The sequence below is a fragment of the Theobroma cacao genome, chromosome 7 (genome assembly GCF_053813885.1).
Source record: "Theobroma cacao isolate CCN51 chromosome 7, ASM5381388v1, whole genome shotgun sequence".
Lineage (NCBI taxonomy): Eukaryota > Viridiplantae > Streptophyta > Magnoliopsida > Malvales > Malvaceae > Theobroma > Theobroma cacao.
This window is the reverse complement of record NC_142645.1, coordinates 6,125,943-6,139,153: the sequence shown is the minus strand read 5'-3', so window position 1 is coordinate 6,139,153 and position 13,211 is coordinate 6,125,943. Positions and strand designations below refer to the sequence as shown.

The 13,211-nt window shown below is 33.7% G+C and overlaps 1 protein-coding gene across 1 annotated transcript; it reads left to right on the top strand.

Annotated features, from left to right (window-relative positions):
- Window positions 1-9,184: 9,184 nt before the first annotated feature.
- LOC18594034 (protein DETOXIFICATION 18-like) lies at window positions 9,185-11,805 on the top strand. The gene is made up of 7 exons (XM_018125217.2): window positions 9,185-9,521; window positions 9,879-10,423; window positions 10,547-10,633; window positions 10,923-10,979; window positions 11,062-11,300; window positions 11,383-11,501; window positions 11,608-11,805. The coding sequence occupies exons 1-7, from the start codon at window positions 9,255-9,257 to the stop codon at window positions 11,701-11,703; spliced, it is 1,410 nt and encodes a 469-aa protein (XP_017980706.2). The 5' UTR covers window positions 9,185-9,254; the 3' UTR covers window positions 11,704-11,805.
- Window positions 11,806-13,211: the final 1,406 nt, after the last annotated feature.

Genomic DNA, 13,211 nt, shown 5'->3' with positions numbered 1-13,211 from the left:
CTTGATCGGCAATGCCACAAAAAACTTTGCAGATTTGGTATTATCAAAAGTGGAAAAATTGAAGGGCATGAAGTTGCTAGCTCAAAGAAAGGAAATACGCCCAAGAAAAAAGAAGGGGTTGTGCAAACAGTCGCTCACGACAGCCAACAAGCCCACAACTTTAACCCATATTACCCGTACCCCCCATACCAACCCTTCTATCCGAACATAGGCAACATTACACAAAACCCATATGTGTACCAACCTGCCCCGCAACCAACGTTTCAGACCAATGTTCTTCCACAAACTCCACCACCAAGACCGGTAGCTTCAACCAATAATCCTGGTCATGGTCAAAGAGGACCTAAAACTATCCTAGAAAAACCAAAGTTTGATCCTATTCCAGTTCCTTACACTACATTGCTGCCACAACTCATAGAAAATCTACTCATTGCTCGAACCCCTTTAGAACCACTCCGACCACCTTTCTCGAAATGGTATGACCCGAATGCACATTGTGATTACCATTTTGGAATTCAAAGGCACTCCACTAAGAATTGTACTTCTTTAAAACATAAAGTCCAAGCCCTCATTAAGGCAGGACTTTTAAATTTTACCAAAAAAGATAGTTCAAGTGTTGATGGAAATCCTTTACCTAATCATGGAAGACCAACAGTGAATGCCATACATGAAGGGATGATGCGAAGGATGAAAAAGAGCATTGATGAGATTCAAACGCCAATGGATAAAGTGTTTGAGGCGTTATCCAAGATGAATGCCATCACTCCAGAACCAATTGACATAAAGGAATTGGGGCATGATCTCGCTTGTTCTTGCAAATTTCATATAGGGGCAATTGGGCATTCCATTCAAAATTGTGATAGCTTTCGTTGTAAATTGCAAGAATTGATGGATTCATCGGTAATTGAGTTTTATGAAGAAGCCGAAGAGTATTTGGTCGGAACCATAAACGGAGACACCCCAGCTGAAGTGGCATCAAGTTCATTCTGGATGAACAAACCTAAACCTCTCACCATCTTCTATGAAGAAAACAGGAGCCCGATGAATGATACATCCCCTACTATGATCAGAAGTGGTATTACCATCGAAGTCCCCAGCTCGTTCCCTTACAAGAGCGATAAGGCTGTCCCATGGAAGTATGAGTGTAATATTTCGGGCACGGCTTCATCAACCCCCCAAGCATCTTTTGAAGATCTAACTGGTGTGGGGGGTACAACTCGAAGTGGGCGATGTTATTCCTCTGAGATAGCGAAAAGAGTTGGAAAAGGAAAACCTACACAGGGAGAGGGAGGCTTGAAGAAAGCAGATACCTTTTCCAATGACCAAGTTGTCGAATTTGTAGTTACCCCGAACAATGAGGTCAAAAATCTTGTTACCGAGAAAGAAGCGGGTGAATTTCTCAAGTTTATCAAACACAGTGAATACAATGTGGTAGAACAATTAACCAAAATGCCTGCTCGCATTTCACTGTTGTTTTTGCTTTTGAATTCGGAAGCACACAGGAACGCGCTGCTTAAAGTCTTGAACCAAGCTTATGTGTCACAAGATATATCAGTGGAAAAGTTAGACCACATTGTGGGGAACATTACAGTGGGGAACTTCATTGCCTTTAATGATGAAGAAATCCCATCGGGTGGTCGAGGAAGTAACAAAGCTCTGCACATTACCATCAAATGCAAAGACCATGCCGTACCTAGGGTCTTGGTCGACAATGGTTCAGCATTAAATGTCATGCCTCGCTCTACTTTAACCAAGTTGCCAGTAGATGTGTCTTATATGAGAACCAGTCGCATGGTTGTAAGGGCCTTCGACGGGACCACGAGGGAGGTGGTAGGGGACATTGAACTACCGATAAAAATTGGCCCTTGCATTTTTAAGGTACAATTTCAAGTCATGGACATTGTCCCGTCATACAATTGCTTGTTAGGGCGTCCATGGATTCATATGACGGGAGCCATACCATCTTCCCTTCATCAAAAAGTTAAATTCATAGCTGAGGGTCAACTGATAAGTGTATTTGCAGAGGAAGACATACTGGTTATTCAACCATCATCTGCTCCTTATGTAGAGGCGACAGAAGAAGTCCCAGAATGCTCTTTCAGATCTTTTGAATTTGTTAATGCTACTTATGTGGGGAAAAGAGAAGTGATACCGACTCCTCGTTTGCCAGTAGAAATTAAAATGGGGGTTAAACAGATAGTGGGTAAAAGATGCCGTGTCGGTTTGGGGTTAGGAAAGAATTTACAAGGAATTAACCGTCTTCTGACTCCAATAAAGAATGAAGAAAGGTTTGGTTTGGGGTACAAGCCTACCAAAGAAGAGAAAAGGAAACTGGCAGCTCGAAAGAAGATTAAAAGGATGGCTCAACTTGAGGGAAAAGAAGAAGAATTTGAGGAACGGACAATCCCACACTTATATGAGACTTTTCGCTCTGCAGGCTTCATTCATCCCGAAGCACCAACAAAGGTCAATCAGGTTCTACGGATATTTGATCAGCTATCAATCCATATGATCAAAGATGAAGAACTTAACGAGAAGATCCCCGTGGTGTATCCAGTACTGCCAGGAAAGGAGCTAAACAATTGGACAGTCACGAAATTGCCCATCATCTTTAAGTCTTCAGAAATGTAATGAACAATTTTATCTAAATGCCTATATCCAAGGGTGTTAAGAGTAATTTCTTGTTTAAGTAGGGCTTTCTGTTACCTTCATCATTTAAATAAATGACAATGCATAATGTGTTTCATAATTCATCAATCTTTTTACATATTTTCTTTCATCTATTCTTTTAGCCAATAAATACTTGCCCATACATGCGTCCAACTTTACTTGTTTGCAGGTCTTTAAATAATGAACACGAAGACAATCTAGACAACGATTTGAATATCGATTTTGAGATGATTCCGAACGTTGATGAATTGAAAAATGAAGAGGAGGTGGATGACTACGGCTTACCCCCTGATTTGTCGAGAATGTTGGAATAGGAGGAAAAGGAGATTTTACCTCATCAGGAACTCACAGAAATAATCAACCTCGGAAATGGGGAAGAGAAGAAAGAGGTTAAGATTGGCACCTCGCTGTCATCTGATGAATGGTAGAAGCTAGAAGAACTGCTCCGTGAATATGTGGACATGTTTGCTTGGTCATATCAGGACATGCCAGGTCTTAATACTGACATTGTTGTCTACAAGTTACCTTTGGGACCAGATTGCAAGCCTATTAAACAGAAGTTGAGAAGGATGAAGCCAGAAATGTTGCTGAAAATTAAAGAAGAAGTAAAGAAGCAATTTGATGCTGGATTTTTAGAGGTGGCTAAGTACCCTGAATGGGTGGCCAATATAGTTCCAGTTCCTAAGAAGGATGGAAAAGTTCGAATGTGCGTTGATTATAGGGATTTGAACAGAGCAAGTCCGAAGGATAGCTTCCCTTTGCCACATATTGATACTCTTGTGGACAACACAACAAAACATGCGTTGTTCTCATTCATGGATGACTTTTCTGGTTACAATCAGATTAAGATGGCACCCGAAGATATAGAAAAAACAACGTTCGTAACCATGTGGGGAATGTTTTGTTACAAAGTAATGCCATTTGGATTGAAGAATGCAGGCGCCACCTACCAAAGGGCAATGGTAGCTTTGTTCCACGATATGATGCATAAAGAGATAGAGGAGAATTTCGAGACTTCACCAAAGCGTTGGGATGGTCTTCGAATAATTTTCTGATAAAATATTACCAACTCCATTATTTAAAATAAACAAGTCATGACATCATTTTACGCTTGCATCATGTGCATACGTAAAACCAAATAAAAAACTCAGCGAGTCAATTTAATAAAAAATTAATTAATAAAGTAGGGATTAAATTAAGAGAAGATTATATTAAGATAACTTAAGATTAAATGGTACCGTTCGTGGAACGGGTGTCACGGAGGTGCTAACCCTTCTCCATGCGTAACCGCACTCCCGAATCCATCTCTAAAAATGTGGACCAGTTCTCGTTCTTTTGACGAACTTAAAATTAATTTAGGACTTCGTCGATTAGAATCGGGTTAATAGGTGACTAATCACATCTAGATAAAAAAGATTGGTGGCGACTCCTAAACCATTTAATTTTCACCGACGTCTGGCGATCGGGTTCTCGGACCCCGCACATTACGACACTCATGTGACAAGAAATGTGACACACGCAAACACAAATAGGAATAGAAACAAAAGCATGTGAAGAAAGGGACAAAGAATAATGTAAGAAATTAAACTCTGACCCACACGACCACACATTATTGCTTTGTCCATCTGCAACCATGATTTTATCTGGAAAAATCACTATGACTTATGAGGCAGTTCATGCACCTGAATGCCGATCATACTGTAAAAAAAATTCCTAAATATGAACTTAAAGTCGTAATTCAGTTTTTTTAATAAAAAATTATTTTTTATGATTAACAGTTAATTAATTATCATTAATTAAAATGTAATTAATCATTTTATGTTATATGGTAGTGACATAGTATGTTGACGTGTGATAATGGATGATAACATGACATATTGACGTGACATGATGATATAATTACACAAAATTTTTTACATTCCACTTTAATTTCATTTCAACATCATGATAATACAGAAACCTAACCTTGTAATTATGTGTCTTACATCCTAATAATCTCATATTAGTTAACCTTAAGTCAAAGTTTCTTTTGTCTGCTAATGTTTTTAGAAATCAAGATTACGTTCTTTAGTCATATTATTTCATCAATTGGGATTTTAAAATGATTAGAATATTAAAATTAGTTTTCAAATCTATCAAGCTCAAGTAAAAATTTTGAAATATCTTACATTGTTTTTTCCAATAAGGTTTAATTAGATGCATGAATCATTTTTGACCTTCAATTTTTATTATCTTTTAGCAACGTCACAATTTGTGGCTTTCCTCTATCTTTGTATCCTCTACTTGCATTTAAACATTTTAAATCACATAGTTCCTTTGGACTTTAGGCTTTGAATCATGGAGATGAACACATGAAAACTCAGGTAATAGACCAATTATAATTGATAGGGACTTCAAATATTTTCCATTGACAGATTAAATTTAACCTAATTTAATTGATCTTCTTATTTATAGTTTGAAGTTTAGCTTTTGTTATGAATTCATCTACTAAATTAACCAATTAGTATATATAATATATAGGTGCAAACTTAATGTGAAGTATTTAAAATCACAAACATTACTATATAAGAATTTGCCTGGACTTGTCAATAGAACATTATAGTTTTATTTAATTTGCTTTTTAAAAATATTGAAATATTAATTTTTTAATATTTTAATAATAAAAATAACTTAAGTGGGTTTAAATGGGCATTTTGCACCCTTGGGCACCTCTAGTTTGCACCAATTTATAAACATCACATGATATCAATTAATTACTTTAAAATTCAATAATTGAATGTACCAAAAATACTCATATAATTGAAAAGCATACTTCATAATATCAATTAATTCCTTATAACTATGGATTTTTGCAGGAAGCTGAAGCTAGAATTGAAGCTTAACTACTATTATATTCTTCATGTGTGCTTCTCATACATTACAACTGAAACAATAAATAACTAATATGCTATGAACTCACATAAAGAATTCATCAAAAAAGATTATGATAATAAAGAAGAAATTAATTTTAGAAACTAGCAAGTGACAAAATCAAAGGCCTTTTGACTTTTAGTATTAGATTTTTTTTCATTTTCCTTTTCTATTTACACCCTAAGTATTTAGAGTACTAGATATAAATAGTAACTAAATTTGAACAAGAGATTAAAAAATGTAGTTGAAAACTTGGAAAAACCAATTATAATGATATTTCAAATTAATTTCATAATTGAAAAAAATAAAATTTTTGAAATTTATTTATTCCCCTTATTTTATTTATCATTTACACTGTAAAAACTAGAGATGAAAAAAAAAAAAGATATAATGTTTGAAAAAGTCCTTAAATTATTAAAAAAAATCAAATAAGCTCCTATCTTTTTATTATGTTTAATTAAATCTTTGTATTTTTATTTTAAGTCAAATAAATATTTAAATAATAATTGACTATAATTATAATCAATTTTTTAAAAAGCATAATTATGATTAGTTAAAATGTTACTTGTTATTTTTATTTTTATATGACTTTGACATTAGGTTGACGTGACATTGATTGTGCAATACCCCACCCCAAATGTTACAACAATATATTATAAAACCTCAAATTTGACAAATGGATCCCTTATTGAATTAGTTTATAAATAGTTGGGCTTATATTAGTATATTCTTATGTTAAAGACTTACTAGAAAATAAAAGATTTAGTAAGGGTTGTTTAAATAACTTATTTAACATTAGTTAGTTTTCATTTTAAGGAGAAAACCCTAAGAGAGAAACTGAGGTTGGAAATTGCACAAAAACCCCAAGTTTATTTTATGTTTGTTCAATTTTCATCCAAAATCAGTATTGTTTTGATGATTTTCGGGTAACATGATGGATACTAATGGAAAGGTCTTGAAAAATCTTTCTAATAATTTTTATAACACCTCATTTAGTTGAGTGATTAGATAGATATGAATTTTTGAGGTTGATTAGAAACTTATTTTTGACAGTTTGAACCACCTAACTTTGGGTCATTCGAACTCTACATTCCGGTAATTTTTTGAGTCAATTCTTTAAGGGTTTTTATTGTATGAAATGTGGTCTTTAATTTAGTGTTAATGGCTTGGTTAGGGGGCTTTTGTGTTAAGAGAATCGAAGACTCAAAGTTGCTCTTTGAAACTGAAATCCAAAAATTCTAGATATTTCAGTTATAATTTTGTGACTTTTGGCATTTGAAAGTTGTGTTTCCATTGATCTTTGTTTCTATAATGAATTTGTTTAGTAAATTATGTAAGGTTTAGTTTAATACTGATTACACCTCTAGTTTCGACTTAGGTTGTAAGTTATAAGTGCTTAAAGTAGGCCAAATGGCCATGAAAATTTAAAATTCTACAATTTATGAAAACTTGCTTTTAATTATTTTGAAAATTATTTTGACCAATATTCGACTTATTTTGCTAGAAACTTCAAAATTTTGAGTTATTCAATCTTTAGTTAATTTTTGCATGAATACATATTTATTTCACAACTTATCTTTGAATTAGCACATTTTGAAAAAATTATTAACAATCTTCAAAAGCTAAATTTTAATTAGTATTTGAGGTATTTCATAAAACTCCATATTTGTTACTGATTTTGTACTTTAATCTATGAGTTTCTAAGTTTTGAATGTTTTTATGTATTTATAAATTATTAAATAAAGTCAATCTAAATTTTAAAAAATATTTTAAAATTAGTTTTAGTTAACGAAAGAGTTGTTACACCTTAAATACCTTAGAACGACCAGCAGAGTCATGGGTTGTTTTGATAAGTTAGTAGTGTTGGTATGTAATTCCTAGTATTTTGAATTAATAGGCTTTAGAATGATTTCGATTCTTGTTCTTTAGTTTTGGTTTTAGTGAATTAAATAAGTGACTTAATATTGTTTTGGTGTTTTCACACTCTAAAAATTTGCCTCAATGTGAATTTGGATTTCCTAATAATATTTTATCCTATGAATAGTTAAAATTGGGTTGAGCATATATATCTATATATATATCTATATATATATATATATCAATTCCTTATAATGGGTTTAGAATGTGAATTTTGCGAATCATGATTTCTTATTTTGAAATTTGAATATAATTTTGTTTAATGTATGCATATATGACTATCTTTGTGAATACAAACATAAAATACTTCGTTTGAAACAAATATGTGAAATTTGATGTGCATGAGATATGTTTTGTGAAAGTGGATAATATTGTTTTGCAAATTTGTCTAATTTGAAAATACATTTTGTCTTATCTCCTAATATGACTATCCTATGACTTTACCAATGGGGGTTAAATGTTGCTCATGTTGATATGTATTTTGTGATTAAAGATCTATCTCATATCATGCCATCGGTTACAAAATAATGATTTTTATGATATATATATATATATATATATATATATATATATATGTACTATGCTACCATCGATTGCTTTTGATATGCTTATGATCAATGCCACTAGGGTTAATTGTGGTTTTTGTTATGAATATGACCTATATTACAAAGGTTACGTGTGGCCATCACATGTGACGAGACACCACTAAAATTGATAATCTTTGCAAAATTATGTCAGTCCTGTTATTTTAAATAAAATTAAAAGTATTTCATTTATCTAAAAATGTAATTTTGAAAAAACATGTTTATGAATGAGATTATCTAGAAATTTTGTTTTGATATCTATATGAATATTGATAATTTTGATTTAAATGTTTTGAAGCATGCTTATTTCAATTAAGGGGATATTAGTTACTTGCGAAGCGGTTGTACTCATTTTTTAACTTTCATCATTTTTACAGAATTCAATATCATTGCATCTTTGGGGAATTAGATTAGTGTGGCGAGAACTTTGGTTAGCAAAATTAGCATTTGTCCTTTTAATTTATATAAACTTTGATGTGACTATTCGATTTTAGTTAGCTAGATGGATAATGTTGTATCTTTCTTAGAATATATTGCATTTTTATTGCATTTGGCGACTTAAAGTTTTGTAAAATGTAAATTTTGAAGTGACTTTTGGAGACAATACATTTGATTTATATAATATCCTTTGCCTTACATGTTTATGAGACTCAGTTTCATGAGCATGTGATGTCTGTTATGTCAAGCATTTGAGACGTGATAGATTGGATGTTGAAAAATGTTACATATCATATTATCATGGCATATTAACAAGTTGCATCATAACATGTCATTTGACCATGTCAAGTGACATTCTTACTTCAATCTTCAATCTTAATTAAATGGGCAATTATTACTGTTTAATTAAATGGATAGGGTATCTGACGAGGTAATAGGCCCATTATTACTGCAATCTTCAGTACCAATTTTAATTTCTCTGACATGTCCTTCATATTGAATTAATTTCTTTTGTTTCTTGTGTTTAATTTGTTGGACAGCAATTCAATTCATTCACGTGCATTATAAATTTGAGAATTGTGATCACAATTTGCTTTTTCATTGACTTGTTCAACTATATATATATATATATGTATGCACTTGGTATAGAAGGAATTAAGACAGCCACTAGCTTTAAGTTGATAAGATCAATTATTTTCTGCTTGAAAGCTACCAAAGAAGGAGAAGAACATAGAGATGCCATCATCAAACACAAGTTTAGATACATCTGCCTTGTTATCAGAGGCAAATAAGCATGATCAAGGAAGGTGGTGGAAGAAAGTATTGGACTTGCAAGAGGCCAAGAATCAAGTTATCTTCTCACTTCCAATGATTCTTACTAATGTTTTCTATTTTTCCATAACTATGGTGTCTGTCATGTTTGCTGGACACCTTGGAGAGCTTGAGCTTGCTAGTGCAACACTTGCTAATTCTTGGGCCACAGTCACCGGCTTTGCTTTCATGGTTAGTTTTCGTTTCGCATTTAAATAAACGATTATGTGTTTATTTCTTTAATTTATTATGTCTAGTTTGAAAGAAATCTATGTGATTGTCTTCTTATATAGCTAAGGACAAAATCATTGATTAATTTCCTAATCTGGCCTCTCTCTCAACCCATCTCTTCTTCTTTTGGCTTAAGGTCTATAGCTGGGACCAAGAAAGAGTATAGTCCTTGATAAAAAATTGTTCATTACAGCTTAATCTTTTGTCTTTTTGTCCTAACAATCCTTCCATTCTGGACCAATGGTTTAATTTGTTTGTCAATATTTAGTCTAGCATTTGCTGCTTGACTTTTTGATCTTTCCCCTGTTCTTGTTTTAGACAGGACTAAGTGGAGCACTAGAGACACTTTGTGGTCAACGATTTGGTGCAAAAATATACAGAGTGCTGGGAATTTATCTCCAAGCGTCCTGCATCATTTCTTTCCTTTTCTCTGTTTTCATATCAATCTTATGGTTCTACACCGAGCCGATACTTGTCTTGCTCCGACAAGATGCTCAAATTTCAAAAACTGCAGCCTTGTACATTAGGTATCTCATTCCAGGTTTATTTGCATACGGCTTCGTGCAAAACATTTTGAGATTTCTTCAGACACAGAGCGTTGTAATGCCCCTGGTCTGGTTCTCGGTCCTTCCATTGGGCATCCATTTCGGCATTGTGTACTCTTTGGTCAATTGGACAGATCTTGGTTTCAAAGGAGCTCCATTAGCAGCTTCAGTTTCACTATGGATTTCACTTCTTTTCCTGGCTGTTTATGTGTTTTCTGCCAAGAAATTTGAGCAAACATGGCAAGGAATGTCGTTTGAATCGTTTCAGTACATTCTCACAAACCTGAAATTAGCCCTCCCTTCTGCAGCAATGGTTTGGTGAGTTTTCGAAAATTTGATCAAATTTTTCTCTTACCATATCATTTCCGATAAATGAGGAGCAAAATAACATTCTGGCAGAAGGATTCTTATAAACTGAAACCTTGCTACTCTTTTTGCCAGTTTGGAGTACTGGGCGTTCGAGCTTCTTGTGTTGTTAGCAGGCTTGATGCCTAATTCAGAAGTTACTACTTCATTGATTGCAATGTGGTAAGCTTGGCACTATAGTTTTCAAATATGTATTGACTCTACTATGTTACATGGAATTAGGATAGGGTATCAGACACGGATACATCATGTTTTTGACAAGATTTTTTACATTAATTTTTGGATTACAAGTGTCGATACCCGCATGAATAATAAAGTGTTCAAAAAATATGGACCTCAAATAAATTAGGGTAAATTGAAAAGTCCATGTTAAACAGTGTATTGGTTGGTTATTTCCTTTGTTTTAATCATTTTGAAGATTGACATGATGCTTTTTTTTTTGGGTGACAAGCGTGAATACAGAAGCCATTGCCTACATGATTACTTATGGCCTTAGTGCTGCAGCAAGGTTAGTTTGTTGAATATCTTCTACCATTTGTTTATAAATCTCTAACATTATAAATCCTGAGAAAATCAAAAACATTTTACAGCACAAGGGTTTCAAATGAGTTGGGAGCTGGGCATCCTACTCGGGCAAGGAATGCCATGGCTGTCACACTCAAGCTTTCCGTTCTTCTAGCTCTTGCAGTTGTCCTTGCTTTAGCATTTGGTCATAATATCTGGGCTGGTTTCTTTAGTAACAGCTCTATAATTATAAAGAAATTTGGGTCAATGACACCCCTGCTTTTGATCTCAATAACAATTGATTCTTTACAGGGAGTCTTATCAGGTTTGAAGTACCACCAGCCAACATTTTTGTCATAAATGTTTTTCCAGATTGAAGTTAATGATTCTAATTTTTGATGTTGCAGGGGTGGCCAGAGGAAGTGGTTGGCAGCTCTTAGCAGTGTGGGCTAACTTGGGGACTTTCTATTTCATTGGAATGCCAATTGCAGGCCTTCTTGGATTTAAGTTTAAGCTTTATGCTATGGTGAAGATTATAATTCTTTTTTTACCCAAGTAGTTAATTAATTACATTCCGTAATTCTGTTCTTAATCTTCCTTATTATTCACTTTTATGCTTTATTGTTCTTCAGGGTTTGTGGATAGGCTTAATATGCGGTCTCGCCTGCCAAGCCGGTGCCCTCTTGTTGATTACCTTGTATAGGAAATGGAGTAAAGTTGAGCTTTAAGCAGAAATTGGTAAGGAAACTGGCAATTGCATATGCAATTTATGTTGGAGCATTAAGAATATTAATAAATATTCATTGGGCCAAATATTTGACAAAATTAAATCGGTTGTTGAGTTGATCCAAGGTTACGAGACCAAGTTGTTATATAGATTTATATATTTACACTATTATTGGGCTTGTCACCTAGCCCTCGAGAAAAGAAAGGTAGACATCAACCTCTTAACGTGCTATCATCCGAGGCAAAAAACATCAACCTCCAACACACACACACACACACACATATATATATATATCACAACCTGTATGTATACATCTATTTGCACATGAATTCACACGATCCTCAATACAAAGCGACAACATAAATCAGTATGTGCTTATATACATTAATGTGCAATCTCAAGATAACGTCACCTCTTGACTACATCAAGTCTATACTGAATTATCTAGTATATCAAGACCCACGACTTGTACAATGGAAAACTAAGGCGTAAGGTTGCTATCGAATGTTATAGACATACCTACCAGCTGAGGGATATGGGTCGGACTCATCACCTTATGATCCAATTATCTTTGGATATGAAAATAAAAACATGCAATTTTGAAAATGGTGAGCATAACTCAGTGAAGGACATAAAATGAGAACAAGCAAATAAATGGGGAAGCTTAATAAAAACTATGCATCTTTCCTTACCATGCAATTTAGTTTAAAATGAAATTCATGAATACAGTTTATAATACTTAAACACCCTCCCATACTAGTAACTCAAAATTTGTCAAAGCTTTAATCCAAAAGTCATTTGAGACCTCAAAATTAAATTAACAATATACTTGAGACAAAATTCCTCAATTCAAAAAATAAAGCATTTGTGAAAAATTACTTAAGCCATTCAAGTTACAAATTTGTGGCGGAGCATACTAGTGAAGCACTAAATACTTAGTCCCATTGACCTTAAGTCAAAGATAGTGTATTCCACGCCCCACTATCAAGGGTGCTCCCAATGGTCAAGTGTATGTAGCCACTAACCTATATATATATAATGTTTGAGCCATCCTCCAGCCACAAGGCTAGCATCATTACCACGCCCTTTGCTAGCTGGGGTGCTGCTGCCATTTGCACAATGTCTGGCGATACTGTCGCTAGTACAGATCCTTCACCCTAACTACTCCACCAAAACATTTGTCTTATAATCAAAACCACATGACATGTAGCTTGGCTACCATGCCCCTTAGTACACACACATAGAAAACATTTATCTTATTATTTGAAAGCACATGACATGTAGCTTTGTTACCATGCCCTTCAGTACACATATAGATAGCATTACATAATATTTTGAAATGTCAATAGTTTATATTTTAATTTGAAACCAGCATCATACATAAAAAACAAGGCATAACCGACAAAAATTTTTTGTCAGTAATAGTTCAGATTTTGTTGGTATATTTCATTACCAATGGAAATATTGATGAAAATTTTTGTCAGTATTCGATCAAAAATACTATGATTT